Consider the following 25,649-nt stretch of genomic DNA (forward strand, 5'->3'; position numbering starts at 1 on the left):
TTCTTTTTCTGAAGAAGGGTCCAGACCCGAAACGTCAGCTTTCCTGCTCCTCTGGTGCTGCTTGGCCTGCTGTATTCATCCAGCTCTACACCTTGTTATCTCAGATTCTCCAGCATCTGCAGTTCCTACTACCTCCGATGGTAGGACGTCAATCTGCTAGGAGTAGCCTGGAGTTTCGAAGATTTGAACGTTAATTTCCTGACACTACCATGGGCAACGACAGGGTGAAAGGAATAACGGGGACATAAAAGAAAGACAGTTATTGCCTTTTGTTTGAATACCTTCTGCTTAATAAACAAATTGAGACGGGAGCAAGACTGTTTGACTGAAAATGAAGCATCATCCAATTAGGTCACGGGAATTCTTTGCACTTTCTGATTGGCCACAAGGTGCCTGGGGAGTCAAAGGCGTGAGGATTGAGCAGGACGATTGGCAGCAGGTGCAGTCAGACTACGAGCTCTCCAGGAATACGTTCTTGCAGAGATGGCAACCCTACTTCAGAAGCGAGGGCCATCTTAGCACACGGGCTTACCTTCCTCATTGAGTTCGTACTTTTGGATGAGCTGTGCTGCGTACTGCTGGTTTACGTTCTCCCTTTGCTCCTTCCGCAGAAACTCTGTCAGCTTGTCCACTGCAAGGAGACGGTTCTTGTCACAGTAGGCCTCGAAGATGGTGCTGATCTCCTCACGCTCTGTCACCAGCTCGTAAAACTCCTCAATCTCTTTGCCATGGATTGCGCCATCCATTGATTTATCACATTTCTGTGGAATGTAAAAGGAGACTTCAGTCTGTGAGTGAGGTGAAAGGATGCAATGACAGGAAAGTTCTAGAAAAGGTATCACATGGATAGGGCAAGACCCTTGTACTGGCTCTTTCAAAGATCAGTCCAGTTAGTCCCAATGCAGTGCTCTATCCTTATATTCCTCCACTTTTTTTCCTCATTCAACCATTTATTCAGTTCCCTTTAGATTACTGGTGAATCTATATCCAACATTACATCAGGCAAAATAATACAAATTCAAAACAATACTCACCAAAAATGGTGCTAGACAAATTAATTTCTACCCCCAACCTCCCACCCCACATCACCAGGAGTTTAAAATGGGGAAGGTGTTAATGAAAAATGGGTCGAGACAGAATTGGGGATGGTTGCGATGCACATTGTTGAGAAGCAGCCAACTACTTGGGCTCAGGTATGAGGAATGTGATCGAAAGCGACAGTGACCATCCGCCCCCACTCTCCCCCTGACAACCACCCCCCAACCCACACTCCTGCAGAGGGCATCAGATTTCAATACCATACCGCAAACAGCTCCTTTGCATATGTATCATCCACCTCAATGTTCATCATGCGCAGAAACTGTTTTACTTCATCCAGCGTCATTTTATTGTCTTTGTTCACATCAGCCTTTTGAAGATAAATTTGAAACCATCTGTACAGTGATTCAAGGAATCAAACTCCACCTGTCAGGGCAACAAAGGTGCAAACTCCCCTGATTTCAAAAGATGTCCCTGATATTTTCTAATCAAGATGTTCAGAGATGTTATGACACACCTCTGGAGCAGTTTGGACATGAACTTGGGTCTCCTTGTTCAGAAGTAAGGACACTACCACTGCACCACAAGAGCCCCCAAAAAAAGTTCCAACTTTAAATTCAATATTAGCTACGATTGGCCCCTTATTAGTTACCAGTCCCTCACTAGTTTTTTGATAATTATACCATTGTCCATTTCATGCAAGGCCTTTTTAAATGTACCCACATCCTTGGTCATACTACCAATTTAGAGAGTCATAGAGATCTACACCACAGTAAAAGGCCCTCTGGCCCATTATGCCTGTGCTGGTCAAAAAGACATCCACCTAACTTTTCTAATCCTAGTTTCCAACACTTGGCCCATAGCCTTGCATGTCCTGGCAGTCACAAGTGCACATCTATTTGAGGGTTTCTGGCTCTACACACCTACAGGCTGTGAGTTCCAGACCCCACCCCCTTGGTGAAATTGATTTTCCCTCACAGAAAAGATTTCCCAGTAGGTTGCCAGGATCAGAAGGCTTGCATTAGGAGGAAAGGCTGGATAGGCTGGGACTTTATCTTTGAAGTGGAGGGTGAAGGGTCATCTTATAGAAGTTTATAAAATCATGAGGGGCGTAGATAAGACCAATAGCAAAGGCAGTGTAGAGGAGTCCAAATCTAGAGGGCATAGGCTTAAGGTTAAGGGGGAAAGATTTAAAAAGGGACTCAAGGAGCAACTTCTTTACACAGAGAGTGGTGCAAGAATGGAATGAGCTGCCAAAGGAAGTGGTAGAGTTGGGTATAATTACAACATTTAAAAGACATTTGAATAGGTACACGAATAGGAAAGGTTTAAGAGGGATATGGGTCAAATGCAGGAACATAGGGTTAGCTCAGTTTATGGTACCTGGTTAGCATGGACAAGTTGGACCAAAAGGTCCGTTTCTGTGTTATATGACTCTATCCCCTCGAAACTCCCTGCCACTTTCCTTAAATCTATCCCCCTGTAGTCAATGATTCCTACAAAAGGGAAGAAAATTCTTCCTGACTATACCCCTCTTAAATTTTAAAGATCTCAATCACGTCCCCTCTCAGTCTCCTCTGTTCCAAGGAAAACAATCCCAGTCTGTCCAATCCCTCTTCATAAACTCTACCCCCTCCAGGCAACATCCTGGGGAATCTCCTCTGTACCCTACCCATTGCTGTCTCACACCTCATGCAATACTCTAGGCATGGCTTAACCAACAGTTTATACAGTTTTAGCATAACCCTCTTGCTCGAAAACTGTATGCCTTGACTAATAAAGGCAAGTGTACCATATGCCTTTTTAACCACTTTATCCACCTATCCTGATGCCTTAAGGGACTAGTATACATGTACACCAAAAGGTCCCTATGATCCTTGCCAGTCCCTCACTAATACTATCAAATCCTCCTTTAGAATACTAGTTTATTAGAACCAGCTCATTAACTATCAACTGATCATTAGCTACTGCTGAGTACCTAATAGTTCAGTCAATGTGCCACCCTGCAGAAGAACTAACAAGTCAGTTTGGTAAAGGACAATGCTTAGTGATTTTTTTTTGCACAAGATAATGGTTCTGAAAGGGTTAATTAATGTTGGTGCCTGCAATAAACTCCAACCAACTCCCAATTTTTTTTTTTCTTTATTCATTCACAGGATGAGGGCGTCACTGGCTAGGCAGCATTTATTGCTCAGCCCTAATGGCCCAGAGGGCAGTTTAGAGTCAACCACATTGCTGTGGGTCTGGAGTCACATGTAGGCCAGACCAGGTAAGGATGGCAGTTTCCTTCCCTCAAGAACGTTAGCGAGCCAGATAGGTTTTTCCCGACAATCGACAATGGATTCATGGTCATCATTAGATTCTTAATTCCAGATATTTTACTGAATTCAAATTCCACCATCTGCCATGGTGGGATTCGAACCCGGGTCCCCAGAACATTATCTTGGTCTCTGGATTAACAGTCCAGTGATAATATCACTAGGCCATCACCTAGGAGTTCAAAATTCTTGGGTGGGAAATTGCAGAAAATAGAGCTGGACTTTGAAGGGGACAAACATATCATCTACGGTCTCCCAAGTTAAACGTTGTTACAAAAACCTATACCTAATAGTCAGGGGGCCCAGGTTCACATGGCCCAGAGATATCACAAAGTGTCTGCGCAGGTTCATTAAAAATATATATACAGCAAATTGCTACCATGCAATAAACTACACCTTGTTCAGACAACAGCTTCAACCCATTTAGACTCTCTTGTTATTGTGCCTCTCTCCTGTAAACCAAACAGGCCTCTGGACCCAGTCAAGAACAGTGGAATGGTGGCAGTATTCGTGTACCCATAAATATCACAATTTTCTCCATCAAATCAAGATCAGTTTGGAGAGGATCACAGATCAGGTCTGATATTCTTCGAAATAAGCAACTGTGTACAAACAAGAAAACCTTCAGAGAAAGGTACGCAAATTCTGCTCAGTTGCAGAATTCACATGATGGTGTAGACAGCAAACTTGAAGAGTAGCACCAGGATACAAAATGGATACACTTCACTACTGCTCGTTCAGAGGAGAAAGTTGCTGTTCTCAAAGCTCTGGAAGGCAAATTGGGATTATTTGGCTGACAAGAGATCCCAACTAGCACCTGTACAGCACCTCAGTTGGGAGGTAGCAATCCCAAGATGCAAAACTGACACCGCACTACACAAGGTGATATTAGCAGGGCAGGTCCTTGCATTTGAGGTCGGTTTTAACAAATAACACAAAGGGGCAGTGGTAGTGAGGCAGAGAGATTTTGTGGTGATTGAACAAGAGCTCCAGAGCTCAGTGTAGGCAGCACAAGGCATGGCCAATGGAGTGACAAGGGTGGAAGCAGCCAGAATTGAAAGGATATCAAGAATAGGTAGGGGCTAGAGATGATTAAGGAGATGGGGAGGACCGCTAAGGGTTGGATAAGATTACAGGTTGCCCAGGGCTGCAAGGCCAAAGAGCAGGGATGGCAGAGGTGACATGGTGGCTTGGCCACTAGAATACACATGAAGAGATGGAGACATCAGTGGACAGAGAGCAGGTCAGCGAGTAAAAGGGTGAGGGTGAATGGGATTCACTGTGCTTTAGGAAACATGATAAACAGTCTGCACGTCAAGATCTTACAAACAATAGCATGATTTTAAAAAACCCAGGTTATCTGGTTACATGCTGCAGATTGAGAAATAAACATCCGGTAAACATCTGAAGAGCAAGGGGAGCTCTGAGGACAGCATTTTTCAGAAAAGTGGCAAATTGGATTCATATTATTCTGCATATTACTCTCTCAGTCACAGTATTATCCACCAAACTGCACAAGGTATCAGTGAATAGTGGCCTTGCATTGAACAATCCTGCTTCAGGAAGCTGGAGGGGTCAGGGCAGGTTTCCTGCGCTCCCATAATTACTGCAAGGCTATAGTAGTTCACCCGTCTCCCTCCAGGCCACCGCTTGCTTTTCCATCCCTGCCCCCGCACTGCTTCCAACGCCCCCACTCCCGCCCAACACATGAATGTTATCAGCCACCATGGTCTCACTGTCTGCTGTGTGGAATAACAGATGTGGGAGAAAAAAAGGAAGGCTCCTTTTGGGAGCTGGCACTGATCCTAGGGCCCATTGTTCTGAGAGCAGGCGATAGCATTATCTGGTCACTGCTTAGGTTACTCAGGCCAGATTCCACTTATCTGCAGGTTTGTAAACGTGACCCGGATACCAGTTACCATGGATTATTTATTTTAAACTTGTTCTAGGGACGTGTGGTTAGGGACGACTTGCTCTAGGGACATCTCCAATCACTGAGGCAAGTGAGACATGACTCCAAGCACCTTTTTCAGGTGAATGCAAAAGATCACTGTCATCACACTGAAAAACAGGCAAGGTGGGTGGGTGTGGGTTTGGGCGGGGGGGGGGGGGGGGGTGTGGTGGGTGCGTCACCCTCCTCTCCCCATGTCCTGGCTAATGTTCATCCCTCAATCAGTATCACAGTGCTGTTTGTGGGGGTCTTGCTGTGCACAAATTAACAGCTACACTTCCTATATTCCCACCAAGGCTATACTTCAAATGTAGTTCAATGGCTACACTGAACTTTGAGGTTGGCTAGAGATTGAGGAAGGCACGTGTAAATACAGATTCGCATTCTGCAGTCCGGGAGGGTGAGGGGCGGCTGGATTCCTTTTTTACTCTCTATCTTGTGGCACACTATCCTGACTGCACCCAAATGGGAGCATGCATGCCTCCCAGTAAACAGGCAGTGGGGAACAGAGAGGTCCAAACCAGGTGTGAAGCTTCCTGTTGTCAAATAGCCTGCTTTCCATTCTATTGGCAAGGCGTCTCACGCAGAATGCTTGGGTTAATTCTCTAATTGTGCATTTTCTGTGAACATTTGTCATTTGTTTAAGCATCTGCTAGGACAGAGGCAGACTTTCCAATGAGTAGCATTTGGGAGCAAGAAGGTTGGGGGTTGGGAGGGGAGACACAGAAAAATTTATTCTTGGGAAACGGGTTTCACTGGCTGGGATGCTCATTCCTAAATCACCCTGGGGAAGGTGGTTGCAAGCTACCTTCTTGAGCCTGCAGCCCTTGTCTATGTGGACCCACAATGCCATTAGGGACGGAATTCCAGACTTTGATCCAGTGACAGTGAAAGAACGGGGCAATACATTTCCAAGTTGGAATGGTGAGTGACTTGGAGGGGAACTTGTAGGTGGTGGTGTTCCCTCGCAGTTGCTGCCCTTGTTCTTGTAGATGGTAGAGGTCATTGATTTTGAGGACCCTCTGAGTTGCTGCACTGCATCGTTTAGATGACATGCACTGCTGGTAGTCAACACTGGTGAGGGACGGAGGGACATTCAAGTATAGAACTTTTTCTTTCCCAACTCCCTCCCCCCACCCAGTGTATGCGGGATTCCCAGGAAAGGATACTGGTCCAGACGCTCTCTCTTGTTCATTTTGGAATCTCTCTTCTTGAGCTTGTTGAGGCCGTCAATCCAGTGTTTGGCTTCCTTTGCGTCACTGGCAATGAGATCCAGGTTCTTCTTCCTGCCCTTGAAGACGATGGTGAAGCAACGGGCAGCGGGGATCTCCATGGCAAACTTCTGCATGCCCTCAGACTGGTGGCCAGGCCGCAACTCCTGGATGTCATCAATTGAGACTGTGGGAAGAACAGCAAAAAGAGAGAGAGAAAAAAAAAAGGACAGGCAATCAGACCAGAGAGGAGGCAGCCTTCAGTGTATTAGCAACAAGAAAAGCTGCATCAATATGCCATGTAAACAAGTACCCACTCACAGCTGAGCTAAAGGGTTTTTAAACTCCAGGCTGATCTGTCACAGACTATCCACCATGGCTTTGGGCGGTGTGCAGGAAGATGGAATTAGAAAGAGTGTCTTTGGGTCAGCACGGGCAAGATGGCCAAATGGCCCCCTTCTGTGCTGTTTCATTTCTATGGTTCTATAACCCCAAGGTCAGCTGAAATTCTGAAAGCCTTTCTGCTCCTATGATGTTGCTTGGCCTGCTGTGTTCATTCAGCTCTGCACCTTGTTGTCTCGGATTCTCCAGCATCTGCAGTTCCTACTATCTCAGCTGAAATTCTGCTGCCGTGTCATCACTTACATCAAGTCCTCTTCAACGATTATTCCAATTCCTGCACTACATCCCAACCATGAAATTTCCTTGACATTAACATTATCATCCATGTTTGCAAATCCCTTCTTAGCCTTGGCTCTCAGCATTTCTGGAATCTCCTCCAGTCCAATTCCATAACCCCCTGAGATCTTTGCTCTCCTCCAATTCTGGCCTCTTAAACATTCCCAAAAATAAATCGCTACATTATTGGTAGATCCAGTTTCCTGAGCCTGAGCTCTGGAATACTTCCTCCTCGAAGCCTTTCCACTTCACTTTCCTCCTTAATACTTACCATTTGAACCAGCATTTTGTCCCTGATCCGATCTCTCTCTAGGTGGCTTGGTATTAGACTTTATTTTGTCACACCCATGATGTGCCTGGAAGAGTTTTGTTACATTAAAAAGGTGCCATAAAAATACAAGATTATTGTTGTGTTGGGCATCAGAGACTCTGTACAGTAATATTTGGGACAGCGGGGTTGTAAAGTTTGCAACAAGGATCTCCAGACAACAGTTTAAATTGATACACAAATGCCTGGGTATAAAACAAGCCCCAGGCACCATTCCAAGGACAGCAAAATGTTCTTGGCCCCAGTGTTTATCTGTCAACCAGTACCATCACAAATACAGCAATTGCTGGTGGATTTCCCAGTTGTTTGTGGACAGTTTAAAACTATGTTTACCTACAAAGCCAGTGACTGCATGCAAAAAAAGTTAGTTAACTGTGAGGCCCTGGGTTTCATGTTTGGGGAGAGGGGTGGGGTAAAGGTGCTTTTTCTTTGTTTTCTGGAGAGGGGTGGGTGAAGGAAGCGGCATCCAGCAGCAACAGCAACAGGACAAGCCAGACATGGCTCCACCCAAGCTCGGGGTTTCCCAGCAAACGAGGAACAGGTCCTGACCGACTCTCCTGGATCGGGCTCTCAGACTGAGCAGAGGCTCCTGGCCCGCAGCTCAACCCTCGCATCTGAAGGTGCGGTTAAGCATCGGTAAAAGGGACAGACGGTGGCAGCGTTTGGAAGAGCGTTGGATGGGGAACAGGAGGTATGGAACCCGCGCGTCCCCAGGCCTGTGGCTCCAGCTCAGACACCATGGTTGTGGAGCGACGGGGTCAGAGGCCCGTAACCGAGGCCCTTGAGCCTGTAACAGAGGCCCCAGCCAATGTCAAGCAGTAACTGGAGGAGCAGCACAGGAAGACCGAGAGAGAGTGAAAGATGAACTCTAGTGCAGTAAAATCATGCATTATATTCAGTGTTTCAAGATTTCATTTCTATGGTTTCTATGCACAGGAACATAATGACACTGTCTAACACACGAGAAAACAGTTCTCACTTTGTTTTTATATATACACGACAATAAATCAACGTCTAACATCTAAATCTATATAAATGCAAGTTCCTTTTCCTTCTCACACAGGAATAAAAAAAGTTTCTCCGGAGTTACACTATCAAAATTCTTCATGATTGCGAGCAACATTAACAAAACCAGAGAGAGACAGTGTGAGCACATGCAAGGGGGGAGACAAAAAGACAAGACAAAGAATGTTTTTCAAAATAATAGAGAATAAAAACACAATATAATATAAATTAGAAGGCCAATCAGCCCCTCAAGCCTGCTCCACCATTTAACAAGGTAATGTCTGATCAGATGTTGATGTCAGCGCATCTTCCGGTCTAGCCCACCCCCCTGACCATAACGCTCGACTCACGACTCCTGACTCCCTTGTGTATCAAAAATCTGTCTCAGCTCACCGAGCTTTCAGAGATAAATAATTGGATAGAGCTCTAATGCAATTCTTTAGAATGACAAAGGATGGGAGGTGACTTGATAGAGGTGTACAAAATGATCAGAAGTATAGAGTGGACAGCTAGAGACTTTTTCCTAGGGTGGAGGTAGCTATTACGAGGGGACATAGTTTTAAAGCGAGTGGAGGTAGATTCTTTACTCAAAGGGTGGTTGGGGCGTGGAATGCATTGCCAGACAGGGTAGTGGAGTCGGCCTCATTAGGGGCATTTAAGTGGCTATTAGATAGGATATGGATGATAGTATAAAGGTAGGGGTGGAGGTTAGATAGACCTTAGGTTTAAGGTAAAAGTTCGGCACAACATTGTGGGCCGAAGGGCCTGTACTGTTCTATGTTCTAACTCATATTGCAAGTGTTAGAACTCTTTTGCAGTATACTTGTCTTAATTAGCTTCTGTTAATCTACTTTAATGATGGTTATAGTGGGGGGGGGGGGGGGGGAGAGAAGAGAAGGGTCTTGGTTAAGGTACGGGTGGCAGTACGAGGGCTCAAAACAACATTTAAGCAATCCCAACTCTGTATGTGTATGGTGTGTGTCTGTGTGTGCATACACACGCAAGAAATCTGCTATCAGAATGTCACAACTGATATTCAAAAAGATGTGTCATAAGTCAAACAGAAGTTAGAATAATCAAAACCAGCCAGATTTCCTGACTCTCTTACTAAGTGAATGAGTGAGCAACAGACAGGCAGACAGTCTGATCGCAGATTGTGACAAGACCCCTCATTCCGATTGTTAGAAAATGTGGAACTCATCACAGTGGTATCTTGAAACCAAATAGGGTCCATTGCCTGGGTGCTCCTGCTTGCCAGTTACCCCAACAGCACCGTTCATGGAGCAGTTGGAAAGTTACAAACATTTCCAAACTTAGACATTTCCCAGACAGCTTTGGGAAGCATCCTGGGACAGAAGTCAGACAGGTGTTTGAAATAAACCCACACTTTGTACTTTTATAGTTGCGGGGAGATGGCAGTTTGAGACACTAAGGAATGCTTAAAAAAGTCCTGAGTATCTTTGACCTCTAATACCAATTCTAATTCTCACACACCCACCCAACAAAAAAATACTTGCATTTAACGTAGCACCTTCCATCATCACAAGTGGCCTCAAAACTCTACAGCCAATGTTGTAAGCTAGGAAATGCATCAGCCAATTTGTACACAGTAACCTCCCACAAACAATAATAAAGATCAGATAAACTGGTCTATTTTCATGACTTCTCAGTGAGGGGATAAATATGGACCAGAGCACTGTAAAGCACTCCATTGCTCTTATCCGAAACTGTGCTTTTGCATCTTTATCCACAGAGGGCAGACAGGGTCTGACTTTAGCATCTCTTCTGAAACACTCTGGTAGGGGCGATGCACGATCATTGCTGGACTGCAAACGAAAGGGGTGGTCTTGATTTTGTTGCTCGGGTCTCAGGAGTAGGACACTGACCACTCAACCTTCCAGTAAAAGTAGGCAGTGGCAGCAGATATTGGGTTAAAAATCAGTCTGGCAGGCTGGGTCGGGTCAGGTCGGCTCGGCTCGAGTGACTGACGCAGGGTGCGAGTGGAATCCCGCACTGAAGTAGACAATGACTACAGCACCTCGAGTACTGGACAGTGCAAAGTTCACTCTGTGCCCCAGAAATTTAAAAAAAGCCAGCCCAGGCAGTGTGTAAAGCCTTGCCCCAACAAGAGAACGTGGCCAAGAGATTCCACAAGGACCCAGCAAAACAATCCCTGCAGGAAACGGACAAAGTAAATGAAATAACGAGGAGCAGTTTCCTAGTTGGGCAGCATTAGTACATAAAAGGAAAACATTCACTTATACCCTCAACTCCTGCATTAATTAACAATGTTAGCAAACTCAACCTTGAACAAATTTGAAGAATTCCGCATGCTAACTACCCTCAAAAAAAATTCTCTGCAATTTGACCTTAAAAGCGACTGGCCTATATTTGTGGCACATAACAAGTCTCACAATGCCTTAACACAGCAGTAGGCTATTCAGCCCCTCTAGCTGCTCTGCCATTCAATTCGATCATAGCTGATTTCCTGCCAGCTGTCCATAACCCTTCAATCTGTTACTAGTTAAAAATCTATCTGCTCCTTCAATTTACTCAATGTCCCAGTATCCACCACACTCTAGGGGAGTGTTTTCCACAGATTCACGACCCTTTGAGAGCAGTAACTCCTCCTCATCTGCTTTAAAACTGCCGTCTGTTATCCTAAAACTATGACCTCCCATTCTATATTGCCCCACAAGTGGAAATATCTACTTTACATTTACCTTGTTAATCCCCTTTAGCATCTTACATGCCTCAATTAAATCTCTGATTCCTCTATTTTGTTTAAACTCAACAGAGTACAAGCCTAAAGTGCTCAGTCTCTATAATCACAGACCCCTCATTTCTGGAATAAATCTCACCAACCTCTTTCTGAACTGCCTCCAAAGCAACTACATCCCTCGGAGTAAGAGGGATCAAAACTGTACAGAGTTCTCCAGCTGTGGTCTTTGGTAGTCATCCTGGTTCATTCAGGAGGTGTCAGACCAACAGGCAACTCCAGACCCACTGCAATGAGCTCAACTCAACCGCTTTCTACAATTGTATCAGAGATAGTAGGAACTGCAGATGCTGGAGAATCCGAGATAACAAGGTGTAGAACTGGATGAACACAGCAGGCCAAGCAGCTCCTGCTCCTATGATGCTGCTTGGCCTGCTGTGTTCATCCAGCTCTACACCTGGTTATCTCTGCTTTCTACAATGGCTGAGAAAGCCTTCAGGCCAAGGATTAAGCATGAGCAACAAATGCTGATCTTACCAGTTATAGTCATATCTCAAGCAATAAGAGATCCAGCACTGGCTGTAAAGAGTTCAATAACTCCAACGGCCTCCTCCTATGCTCTGGGTGCTAGATGATAGGATCTATGCTAGATCCTGGCCATTCAGCCCAATATGCTGGGCCAGCTCTTCCTCTTTCTAGATGCAAATTCATTAATTTTTTTATAGCCGATAAACTTGCTAGGTGAGCTCACTGATTGCAAAAGTGAATAAGACAGGGTTGAATGATGTGTCAATCACTTCACCCTGCTGGATCCAGTTTTGACACATCCGCCGGTGAGAAATCTCCATAGCTGGGCCAGCCTGTGCCAAGATTGAGGTTAGGTTGTTTGGAGTTGGGGGGGGGGGGGGGGGGGGGAGGTGGAGGAAAGAGGTGAGGAAGGGATAACTCCACTCGGATCCTGGAGCGGACAATAACTCCCGGTGTCCCTTCAACACCCCCAGGCCAGTTTGGAGGAGCGTGGGGTTTCATGTAGTGCTGCTGGCACATATCCAGATTTACTGGGCCCTCAAATACCAGCTGCCTCAAGACCAAAAGAATGTCTTCCCCCGAGACTTGTCTCAACATATCCGAGCTTCCCCAGCAAGTCAAACATGTCCCGGCCCTGATCTGCACACTCCTGCCCACACAGCTTCAGGCTGGTTGATCTCAGCTAAGGTCAAAGGTCAAACTTGGGAACACGCTGCAGCTCAATTTGTTTATGGGATCTTGTTGTGCAATAACAACGAAATAACACTTTCTTTAAAAACACATGTCACCACAGACACAGAATCACTAATTTTCAGAGCCCCCTCCACTGCTCCATTTCAGTATGGCAGCCGAGAAAACTTTTGCTTCTGCTGCAAAGGCAGAAATGTCCCTCATTTAACTCGGCCACTTCCTGGCAGTGTCGCACTCCCTCAGTACTGTACCGGAGTGCTGTTTCAGATCATGTCCTCAAGCCTCTGGAGGGGCTCAAGAACTCACAACCACTCATTTAGAGATGGGCTCTCACACAACTTACGGGTTAGTTTTATTTTTCTTTATTCATTCATGGGATGAGGGCATTGCTGGCTAGGCAGCATTTATTGCCTATCCCCAATTGCCCAGAGGCAGTTCAGAGTCAACCACATTGCTGTGGGTCTGGAGTCACACGTAGGCCAGACCGGGTAAGGATGGCAGTTTCCCTCAAGGACATTAGTGAACCAGATGGGTTCTTCCCGACAATTGACAATGGACAATGGATTCACGGTCATCATTAGATTCTTAATTTCAGATATTTTACTTGAATTCAAATTCCACCATCTGCCGGGGTGGGATTTGATTCAGGTCCCTAGAGCATTATCTGGATCTTTGGATTAACAGTCCAGTGATAATACCACTACGCCATCGCCTCCCAGTGTGTTGAAGTCACTGTATTGAGGCTCCTCCACACCCACCAACCTTCTATCAAAGACAACATCACATGCTCAGTGCTCCCAAACCGTTATTCCTCTCACTGTATACTCCAAACTCAGCCCTGACAAAGTCTAATACGTTCGATGAAATTCAGCTCAGAATGCTCATCTGTTCTGGCGAAGTCTACCCCCTTAAATTCTCTCCACCCGACTCCAGTCAGTCATTCAGGACTCAAATTCCAGTGGTCACTGACTAAAATGAAGCCACTTCCACTGACTGGACATTAGTTGGTACCTCTGTGCCTTAGTGACGTTCACCAGGCTGTGGTAATGGTAGAGTGGGGATATGCCAGACCATGAGCTTGCATACTGCATTGGAAAACAATTCTGCTGATGGCCCACAGTACCTCATGGAGGCACAGTCTTGAGCTACTGGATCCATTTAAAATCCACCCCATTTAGCTTCATGTCAGCGCCACACAACATGGAGAGTATTCTCAATGCGAAGATAGGACTTTGTCCCCAGGACTGTGCAGCGGTCACTCTTACCAATGCTGTCACAGACAGATGCATGTGCAGATTAGTGAGGAGGAGGAGGAGAAGAAGCATGTTTTTCCCTTTTGTTGGTTCCCTCACCACCTGCCGCAGACCCAGTCTAGCGGCTAGGTCATTTAAGACCCAACCAGCTCGATCAGTAATACTGTTGCCGAGCCACTCTTGGTGATGGACATTGGAATCACCGACCACAGTACCTCTCTAATAGAGTTGCAAGGACATAAAATGTACTCTGGTGGGGGATTTCAACGACCACCAAGAATTCAACATGGAGCAGTACTGATCGATCAGCTGATGGAATATGGTACATGGTAATCAGAAGGGTTCCTTGCTCATGTTTTACCTGATGCCATGAGAGCTCATGGTGTCCAAAGCCAACATTGAGGACTCCATTTCGACTGTATATCACCGGGCCACCACTTCTGCTAGGTCTTTCCTGCCGATGGGACAGGTCATATCCAGGGATGGCGATGGTGGTGTCTGGGACTTCGCCTGTATGGCATGATTCCATGCATTTCACAGTCAGGCTGTTGCTTGACTAGTCTGTGAGAAAGCTCTCCCAATTTTGGCACTAGCCCCCAGAGGTTAGTGAGGAGGACTTAACAGGGTCAAGAGGGCAGAACTTGCCATTGAGATTTCTGGTGCTTAAGTCATGCCAGCTGGTCCATCCATTTTTTTTTAGGCTTGCCAGCAGTTGATACAACCAAATGGCTTGCTAGGCAACACGATTGTCAGTGGTTTCCTGCTCTCAAGAATTTTATTTTTAAGATTTGTACTGAGCTCAAATTCCACTATTTGCCATGGTGTGAACCAAACCCAAGTCCCCAGAACAGTACCTGGATTACCAGCCCAATAACGTCACCACCTCACTACTGACTCCCCCATCACTAAAGCACACATTCTCACTCATCTCGTCCCCTCACTGTTGGTGAGCCTGTATCTGGTTTACTGCGTAAGCTTTGCTTCCTGAGTTTAAGAAAGGATGCATTATCATTGGAGGCTGTTCAAAGAGATTCACCAGGCTGATTCCTGCAATAAAGGGGTTGGACTTATCAAGAATAGCTAACAAGGTTAGACGTTCATTCATTACAGTTTACAATAATGAGGGGCGATCTTATTGGAACATACAAACTCTGAGGGGCCTTAACAGGATAAATGTTGAGAAGAGGTTTCTGTTGATGGAAGAATCTCAAACCGGAGATGTAATTACAGAATAATGAGACACCCATTTAAAACTAAGATACAAAGTAAGTCCTTCTCCCAGAGGGTAGTGAATGTCTAGAATTATCTACCCCAGAGAGTTGTAGAGGCTAGATCACTGTAAGTAAAGAGTTAGAGGACAGATTTTTGAAATATCAGGGAATTGAGGCAGGGAAGGAGTTCAGGCCTGAGGTAGATCAGCCATGATCGGGAGAAACTCGGCAGGCTTGAGGGGCTGAATGGCCTACCTGTTTCATATGAAACTGTTAAGAATAAATTCACTAGGCCAACTGCTGGAACAGTGAGGGGCATGAGGAAGGGTTTAAGTTGGGCCTGTACCAGAATGATTTTAGTTTTTGAAAAGTATAAAATTTGTGGGGCCTTGTGAGGGCAGATGCCGACAAGATAGAACATAGAACAGAGAACAGTACGGCCCACGATGTTGTGCCGACCTATTATCCTAAGGTCAATCTACCCTGCATACCCTACATTTTACTATCCTCCATGTGCCTATCCAAGAGTCGCTTAAAAGTCTCTAAAGTATCTGACTCCACTACCACTGCCGGCAGCGCATTCCACACACCCACCACTCTCTGTGTGAAGAACCTACCTCTGACATCTCCCCTATACCTTCCTCCAATCACCTTAAAATTTTGCCCCCTCGTAATAGTCATTTCCACCCTGGGAAAAAGTCTCTGGCTATCCACTATCTATGCCTCTCATCATCTTGTAAACCTCTATCAAGTCACTTCTCATCCTTCTTTGCTCCAATGAAAAAATGCCCTAGCTCCCTCAACCTTTCCTCATAAGACCTGCCCTCCAGTCTAGGCAGCATCCTGGTAAATCTCCGCTGCACCCTCTATAAAGCTTCCACATCTTTCCAATAATGAGGTGACCAGAACTGAACACAATATTCCAAAGTGTGGTCTAACCAGAGTTTTATAGAGCTGCAGCATAAACTCACGGCTCCTAAACTCAATTCCCCTGCCAATGAAAGCCTGCTTTACAATCCTATCAACTTGGGTAGCAACTTTGAGGGATCTATGGACGTGGAGCCCAAGATCCCTCTGTTCCTCCACACTGCCAAGAGTCCTGCCATTAACCCTGTATTTTGCATTCAAATTTGTCTTTCCAAAATAATGCTTCCCTTCATGGGGAATCTAGAGATGGGGGCATGGTTTAAAAATCAAACGTCTCCCATTTGAGAGAGATGAAGAGACATCTCTTCCGTCGGAGGTTAATAGTCTGGAATTCTCTTTCTGGATTTAGGCAGATTTTTGATCTATAATGGAGTCCAGGGTTACAGGGTGGGGTTGGGAAAAGGTGGTGGCTGACAAGGTGGAGTAGAGGACACAAATCAGATCAGCTCTTGAATGCAAAGCAGGCTCAAGGGGCAGAATGGCCTACCTTTATTTTTAAGTTTAAAAAATCTTATTCGAGCTTCTGGCCACATTGCACTTGCTTTTGGCTGGAGATTATCACAAGTGGCTGTTTTGCAATCCCTGCCAATGCAGACTGAGTCAGACAGAGTTACGTAGCAATACAGTGTCTCTCACTGGTACCTTCTGGCTTCCCTTTAATACTAGAAGCCAGGATATAGGCAAGGCTGGCATTTGTTGATAATCCACTCCTGACATGAGCAGCACAAGTTGGGGCAGCATTTATTGCCCATCTTTAATTACCTTGGAGAAGAAGCTGCTTTCCTGAACATTATAGTCCATGTGCTATAGGAATTGCCCACAGGGATGGAAGGAGATTTTTCCAAGAATTTTGACCCAGTGCCAGTAAATGAACAGTGATATTGTTTCATGTTACAGTGGTGTATGGCTTGGAGGAAAGTTTTCTGGTGTTGATATTCCTGTTCATTTTCTCCATTGGTTGTTCCAGTTGGGAGTGGCTGTGAGCATAGAAGATGCTGTAACATTGGTGAGTTACCACGGCGCATCTTGTGAACGTTACATGCTGCCAGCACTGTGCAATTGTTACAGCAACAAAAAGGAGGCCATTAGTCCCATCGTGCCTGCACCAGTTTTATAACTTGCCATTCCACACCCCCCACAATGTCCCTGCTCACCATTTTTAATTCAAATAACTATCCAATACCCATTTGAATCCTCGGTTGAACCTGCTTCCACCATATTTCCAGACACTATGTTCCATACCATAACTACCCACTATGCAAAAAGCTTTTCCCACGTCACACTTGCTTTGTTTGCACATCACTTTAAAATCTATGACCTCACATTCTTTCTTCTACGAAAGGGAACAGCTTCTCCCCATCTCCTCTCTCCAGCCTGCCCATAATTTTGATAACCTCTCAGATCGCCTTCTTTTCTCCAAGGAGAGCAGTCTCAACTTCTTCACATCATAACTGAAGTTCCTTACCTCTGGAACTATTATAAATTGCTTCCACGTTGTCTCCAATTCACTCACACCTTTCCTATATTTCCTATAACGTGGCACCCAGAACTGCACACAATAGAAACTTGCTAAATTGGGTGTGAGAAAATGGGAAGTGCCAATTTTGGCTGAACCTTGTTGCTAAAAAGGAATTGTAGAGATTCAAAAGGGGAACAAAAAGCCATGACAAGGCACATGTTTTGCTAAATCAGTTGTTGAGTGGTGGTCAGCTGTTAGGTACAATGTGTAAGAGAAAGGGAAAAGGAGAAAGTGCTTGCCCCCAGAATTCTGCTCGAAGAAATTTAGCTGACAACAACCCTGGAGCAGCACCACTATACTATTTACAGTCTGGCCTAGACATAAGAGCTTGAAAGGAACATGAGCAGGAAGCTATTCGCCCCCTTGACTCTCTTCCACTCATCACTTCAATCAGAGCAGAGCATGTTTCTTTGGATTTGTTCATGCTATAATGGCATCACTGGCTGCATCAGTATTGATTGCCCAACACCCATGTGCCCACCAAGTCCTTCAAGTCATACACCACTGTAACATGAAACAATATCGCTTAACAGTCAACTACATTAGAGACTGCAATCACACCTGGACAAGTTAAGACAAGGATAGCAAATTTCCTGCTGTCAAAGGTCATTACTAAACCAGGTGGGTTTTTACAAAAATGGTTACATCGTCACTGTTAGGCTGGTTTTTTTATTAACTTCAAAATTTTTCCCATATGGTGGGGCTCGAACCCATATTCCCAAAGCATTAGTTTGCAGTTGTATGCCAGCATCTCTTCCATCAAAGCTCACCGGTTTCCTACCTACACCCACCCCATATACCTCAACTCCCTTAATTCATGGGATGCACTGGTTGTTGGCCAGTCCAGCATTTATTGCCCACTATCCTGGAGGTGGTGATGGTGAGCTGACTTTATGAACCACTGCAGTACTTGGGGCACACAATGCTTGTAGAGAAGGACTTCTGGGATTTTCACTCAGCAATACCAAAAGGAGCAGTGATACATTTCCAAAGTCAAGATGGTGAGAGGCTTGGAGGATAACTTGTAGGTGGTAGTATTTCCATGTATCCGCTGCCCTTGTCCTTCTAGATCGCAGGATTGGAAAGTGTCCTTAGGGAGTTGTTACCGTGCATCTTGTAAACGGTACAGGTGGTACTCATGTGATTTTGCAAATAACAATTTTTACTTTACTATCCATGATCCACTACATGCATCTGATTTGCAATTACATAGTTCTTGCCAGTGTTTCAAAATGGGTTCCTGTTTGATCAGATTGTTTTGATCATTGCCTATCCTAGTCAATGCTTTTAAGATTTTTAAAAACTGCCCACAGCATTCTACCTCCAGGTGAGCCAAAATGCTTATTAGCCAAGAAAAAATTATTTTCATTAGTGCATTTTCATGTAATATTGATGTTTTATATTAACTTTACACTTGCATTCTGTACCTGATTAATGTTCTGGGAGAGTAACCCAAACATTTCACATTTATGTTTCACTTAACACAGTGTCAGGGACATACCAATGCATTAACCAAGGACTATTTGCACTAATATCTGCCACTGGGCAAGGTGAAAGAAGTAAGAGTTGAAGGTGGTTAATGTGGTGCCAATCAAGCAGGCTGCTTTGTCCTGGATAGTTTCAAGTTTGAGTGCTGTTGGGGCTGCACCCATCCAGGCCAGTGGGGAGTATTCCATCACACTCCTGATTTGTGACTTGCAGCTGGTAGACAGGCTTTAGGGAGTCAGGGAAGGAGTTACATGCTGCAGGATTTCTAGGCTGTGACCTAGTCTTAAAACCACAGGATTTGTATGGTTAGTCCAGTTCAAATTTCTGGTCAATGATAACCCCCATGGATGTTAATGGTGGGGATTCAACAATGGTAACACCATTGGCAATGGTTAGATTCTATGTTCATAAGATGGGCATTGCCTAGCATTTATGTTGCATGAATCTCACTTGCCACCTGTCAGCCCAAGCCCAGGCATTATCCAGGTCTTGTTGCACTTAGACTGCTTCAGACTCGGAGGAATCATGAACAGCCCTGTATACTGTACAAACAGCAAACATCTCCACTTCTGACTTCACACTGGAAGGAATGTCATTGATAAAGCAGTTGAAGAGGGTTGGACCTACGACAATTTGGAGGAACACCTGCAGAGATGCCACAGGGTTCAAATGATTGGCCTCCAACAATAACCACCACCTTCCCTTACACCAGATGACTCCAACCAGCAGAGACAGCTGTCCCCCCGCTTCCTCTTTCCCTCACTCCAATTCCCACTGATTCCAGTTTTGTTAGGATTCCTTGATTCCATACTCCCTCAAATGCTGTCTTGATGTCAAAGAAGTTCACACTCCGCTCTGGAGTTCTGCACTTTTATCCATGTTTGGACCAAGACTTTAATGAAGTCAGGAACAGAGTGACACTGGCGGAACCCAAACAGTGCCAGTAAGCAGGCTGTTCCTTTCCAAGCACAGATTGATCATACTATCGACATTCCTTTCATTGCTTTGCAGATAATAAAGTGTAATCTATAGGATGGTAATTGGGCAGGTCGGGTTGTTTAGTTTGATGTTTACAGGTCATACCTGGGCAGGTTTCCACATTGCCAGGTAGATGCTAATGTTTCAGATTCATATTTGTAGCACAAAAGGAGGCCATTCACTGAAGGTAGCAGGATAGGTAGATGAGGTGGTTAAGGAATATGATTACTTGCCTTTATTGGTCAAGGCATAGAATACAAGAGCAAGGAGGTTATGCTGCCTGCAGTACCAGTTACCACATCATGAGGATGCCAAGGAGATCTGCCAAGATGCTGCCTGGTCTGGAGGCTCTGGACTATGAGGAAAGATCAGATTGGCTGGAGTTACAGAGCAGGCTGAAAGGTAATTTGATAGAGGTGTGTAAGACTGAGGAGCACAGATGGATTGGATGGTTGGATGGATGGAGTGGAGGTTAGATAGACCTTAGGTTTAGGGTAAAAGTTCGGCACAACATCATGGGCCGAAGGGCCTGTACTGTGCTGTACTGTTCTATGTTCTATGGATAGAGAGGCACTTTTTCCATTTGTAGAGGGGTCAATAACCAGGAGGTAGAGAGAGAGAGAGAAGGCTAAGGAGGAGAGTTGAGGTCCTCCCTGCCCCCAGAAGGTGGTGGGAGTGTAGAACTCACTGCTTGAAAAAAGATGGTTGTCAGGAACTCTTTCTATTTACACAGTATTTTAAATACTCTTGTGTTGCCATAGCCTCCTGGGTTATGGAAAATAGGATTAGGATAGTCAGAACTTTGTTGACGCGTGGGGACATGATGGATCCTCCTTTTTGCCTTCAGTGCTTCAGTGAAAATAGTCCCAGTCTCAAGTCATAGTATTTCATTCTTTGAGGGATGTTCTCATGATTTCTTAAGGGCTAAACTTTATGATTTGTGGGGCGTCATTTTCAGCCCAGACGGTCCTGTTTGTGGATTTTGGTGAGGAGGTAGAAGTGAGCTGTGCAGGGTTGGGAGTCTATTGGCTTGGAAGCAGTTTTTTTGGGGGAGGGGTGTGGGAATCACCCACAGCCCCACAGTAGCTTCCCTTGCAACCGCACAAGGTGTAATGCCTGACCCTTTACTTCTTCCCTCTTCAGTATCCAAGGCCCCAAACATAGCTTCCAGGTGAAGCAGCACTTTACCTGCACTTCCCACAATCTATGTCTGTTTCATTCACTACTCACAATGTGGTCTCCTCTACATTGGGGAAACAAAGCATAGACTAGGCGACCACTTCACAAAATACCTACGTTCTGTCTGCATACTAGACCCCAAGCTTCCAGTTGCCTAACACTTCAACACACTACTTTGTTCCCTGGCCAGCTGCAGTGCCCAGAGAAGCTCAGCACAAGCTGGAAGAACTGCAGCCCATTTTCCACTTGGGAACTCTACAGGCTTCTGGATTCAATATCAGGTTCAACAATTTTCAGGCTTGTGCATTCCCACATCCTTACCCAACCACCACACACCAGGCCTTATCACGTGGTCTGTTATCACACACAACCCATTGTTAGCCACTAACAGCCCCCATTAATGGCTATTCATCCTCCTAACCTGATCATTATCCATTCCTTTGTCTGTCCAACTGTTCTTTTCTCACTCTGGGCTCTATCCCTACCAGTCGTTTACTCCCTAGCTCCTCCCCCCACCCCCTCTCCCGCATAAAACCCAACATCTTCCTAGCTGCCATCAGTTCTGAGGAAGGGTCACTGCACCCAAAACATTAACTTTGCTTTGTCTCCACTGATGCTGCCAGACCTGCTGAGCTTTTTCAGCAATTTCTGCTTTTGTTTCCGATTTCCAACATTCACAGTTCTTCTGGTTTTATTTTGGAAAATTCAGCATTTTGACGATAATCATCAACTCTACATGAAACCCGAAAGCTAACATAAGGAAACCTACATTTCCTAGAATGCAGTTTCTTTTTGAAAACTGTAGGAATTAGCACAAAAACATTTTTGCAAAAAATAAAACAAATGCATACTTCATAAAAAGGACATTAATTTGGAAGCATTTGTTACCACTGTGGCATTAAAAGAGGTTCCTGGATCCTGGGCATATTTGACAAGTTTAAAATCGTTCACTCCTTTTGATAGCCTCCCTCCCTCTCCCACTTTGTAGCCACTGTTCTCCCACCTACCAGTCAACCCTTCTCCCCTGGTTAACTGTCTGCTCCATGCCCCAACACAAACTCTTCCCTTCTGTCCCCCACCCCCCAGTCCATCAGCAGCAACCACAGAAGAGAAGCAGCTCCTTTACAAGATTTTAGTTCCACATGTAGGGGAGACTCTGATTTGTCACCCCCATGATTCATTTTTCAGGATGAATTTGCACATCATATCCATGTATTTTGAATCCTGCCCCAGTATTCTCTCTGTTGCAATTCTGGAATCCTTCCTGTACCCAGCAGTCTATGAAATATGAAACTAGATAAAGGCAAGAGAAGCTGTGAAACATGGAGTAACATATAGAATCCCCAAAAGGGTTTACGCAATGATGCAGTTGAATACCAATTCTCTTGAATGATCTGATCAAAGGGTGGAAAGGTGATTTAAAGCAAGTTGTAAATCCCAAGTTTATCAAAGGCTGCTTTGTTTTATCAAAAGGAGTTGTTTGTAATTGCTAGTCACCATCGACTGCCTTTTGGTGTTTATTCAATTACTCAGCCTCGTCATCGCTTGCCTCCCAAGTGAAGGTTTATCATCATGTTCCTGAGGCATGGAATCATCACGATCACCTCTCTGGTGTTTTGGGCAAAATGGCGACACAGCAAAGGTCAACGAACCATCCAAACTGCAGGATGCTCACATGGTCCTGGCTCCACCACATTCTGAAGTTTCCCCACTTGCTGTGCCCTGGGTGAAGCACAGAAGCCCAGTTTATTCTAGACTGGATGAGACCGCTGTGGACATGGAGAGGCCTGGAACATGCACTGTTCCCTGCGCAGGAAGCTCTGATCGGTGAAAGATGGCCACCGTTTCAACAACTTGTACCTATTCAAAGGCAATGAAACATCCCAGGACATTCCACAAGACCATTATAAAATGAAACGATACAAAATAAAACTACTGATCTTAGAGTTTTGATGTTTTCAGTTCCGTCCCCTCTGGCTTTAATAGCTTTGTGGAGGAAGACAGCCACAAATTTTCATAACCTTCTCCAAGAACAAAATGAAAAAATAAGCATTTCACCTCTGAAAATCCTAGTTTTCATTTTAAAAAGGTCAGACCCCCTGTTCCAGATTTCCATACCTCTATGAATGCAACACATCAACTTCTTTCAAAAAAAGTGATTTCCTACTTGACCCTGCAGTCAAATAGCTTACCAACACCGCACCTTTATAAAATGTAATAGAAAAGGAAAAGGAAATTAAAAGGAGGTTTGGTCTTAAAGTTTCAAGGTTAGACTCACAGATTTGGGTCCTGGCCGACTTCAGGAATTTTTGCGAGTCGTACCACACCGTTCGACAGTCCTCGAGCAGCTTGTAAAACCGGGGTTTCATCCAGGAGCTGGATTTGATCTTCTGTAGGTTGCTACCTTTCAGCATGGCTTTCAGGTCATCATCGTTGATGAAGCCTTGTGACGGAAAAGAAGAAGGAAAAAAAAGTCAAAAAGACAAACGAGAAAGGGCAGTGGAAGTGGAGAAAAGCAGGAAAAGGGAAAGACAGCGTAGAGACAGGAGTAAAGGCAGTTGGGGGTGGGGATGGACTAACGCGGAAAGGGAGACGGCAGCACAACAGCAGGGGAGTTTGAAAGGGTGTGGAGAAAGAGAAGGTGAAATAATTTCAGAGCATCACAGCTTTATCAAACCAAAGCCGCTTTAACCCTGGAATAAGAATAGAGGGGAGGGGACAGGGGTATATCTTTCACTTGGTCAGTCGCTAGGGAGAAAAAGTGAACTGAACTTGGATCAGGCAAATGCAGTGGTCAGCTTGCAGTCACCAAGATGTAAAAATAAAAAAAAACCCACCAGCAGCACCAGCAGCTGAGACATTCATATCTGGAGAGTAGTCATGATGTGGCCTTTTCCCTTGTCTAATCTGTTATTGGAAATTCACTGCATTATTGCACAGCCTCAGGTCAAGCCAATTCCCTAGGGATGACACACCAACAATGGGAACACTAGTACTCCTTGAAGCTGGAACCAGAATTAGGAGGGGAAGGCTATTCAGCCCCTCAAGCCTGACTGCCTTTCAATAATATTATGGTTGATCTGCTTCCTGCTTTATCTCATCTCCAGATTCCGGTCTAACCACCTGCAATAGCCATTCATTCTCTTGCCAATCAAGAATCTAACTCCACTGGTCTTTCGGTAAGAGGACTCCAAAAGCTAACAAAGTTCAGAGAATTTTTTTTTCATAGGATATGGACATAGCTGGCTAAACCAGTATTTATTGCCCATCCCAAGTTACCTGGAGGGCAATTAAAAGTCAATCATCACTGTGGATCAGGAGTTACATCTAGGCCAGACTGGATAAGGATGGCAGATTTCTTTCCCTAAAGGGCATTACGTTTTTACAATAATTGAAAGTGGTTGCCATTAGACTAGCTTTTTATTCCAGATTTTAAAGGAATTCAAATTTCACCATCCAACATCGGAACCCATCCTCAGAACATCAGTCTGGATTTGTAGTCCAATGACATTGCCGCTACATAACCACTTCCCCTATAAATCCTCATCTGCTTTAAACGGGAGACCCCTTACTTTTAAACTGTTACCCTACGTCTAATCTCTCTCAAGCAGAAACATTCTCTGCGCGTCTACCCCATCGAGTCCCCTCGATCTTATGTTTCAAATAAGATAACCTCCCATTTTTCTAAGCTCATAAACATATGAAATCTTTCCACCTCAGGTGTCAGTCAAATGCAACTTCAGCTTCAAAAACAACTGTATTCTTTCTTAAAGGAGACCAAACCATACAAAGGATCCCAGATGCAGCCTCACAAAGCCTTGTATATTTGTAGTAATATTTCACTTGCTATGTCTGCATACTAATAGTTCAGGACACTGGACTGCGACTTGTTTCTTGGTAAATGCCATACAGAGTTCATCTTCGTGGTTGAAAAAGTAGGTAAGCTAACAACCACACCATTCACCCTTCTGAGAGGGGTAGGATATCAGTTAGGTTAAAGGCCATCCATTGGTTCTTTTTCTCCAAAAAAGAAATCATTTGCAGTGCGAGTGTGTCACTGACTAGAATGGCCTGGTATGGCAACTGCTCTATCCAGGACCGTGAGAAGCTACAGAAGGTGGTGTGCATAGCCCAGACCATCATGAAAGCCAACCTTCCATCCATGGACTCCATTTACATGGCTCATTGCTGTGGAAAGGCTGCCAACATTAAATATCCATCGCACCCCAGTAATGCTCTCCTACAACCACTTCTGTTAGGCAGAAGGTACGCACAGCAGGTTCAGGAACAGCTTCTTCCCGACCGTTACTAGACTGATGAATGGACTCTAACTTCAAATAATGCTGATCTTGCCTAGCACATGCCCTGTGCAACATAATCTGTCTGCCTCTAAGACTTATTTTCAACCCTATGATCTGTATGTCCTTGCTTACTTTGATCTGCCTGTACTGCTCGTAAACAAAGCTTTTCACTGCACATGACAATAAATAAATCAAATCATCTCAAAATTACCCTGGGGAAGGTGGTAGTGAATTGCCTTCTTGAACTGCTGCAGACTTTGGGTTGTAGGGACACCTGCAAAACGGTGAGGGAGTCCCAGGATTTTAACCCGGTGACAATGAAGGAAT

At 44.9% G+C, this 25,649-nt stretch overlaps 1 protein-coding gene across 3 annotated transcripts in view; it reads right to left on the minus strand.

The window, feature by feature from the left end:
* Positions 1-25,649, minus strand: part of plcd1a (phospholipase C, delta 1a) — a 142,736-nt gene that overhangs the window by 18,682 nt on the left and 98,405 nt on the right. For all 3 annotated transcript variants that reach the window (XM_048614600.1, XM_048614602.1, XM_048614605.1), the window contains exons 2-5: positions 23,300-23,464; positions 6,477-6,705; positions 1,304-1,433; positions 533-761 (exon numbers count right to left, since the gene is read on the minus strand). In XM_048614600.1, the coding sequence (XP_048470557.1) occupies positions 533-761; positions 1,304-1,433; positions 6,477-6,705; positions 23,300-23,464 (753 nt within the window). The remainder of the gene's footprint in view (positions 1-532; positions 762-1,303; positions 1,434-6,476; positions 6,706-23,299; positions 23,465-25,649) is intronic.

This window comes from Rhincodon typus, chromosome 2 (genome assembly GCF_021869965.1).
Source record: "Rhincodon typus isolate 14 chromosome 2, sRhiTyp1.1, whole genome shotgun sequence".
NCBI classification, from domain to species: domain Eukaryota; kingdom Metazoa; phylum Chordata; class Chondrichthyes; order Orectolobiformes; family Rhincodontidae; genus Rhincodon; species Rhincodon typus.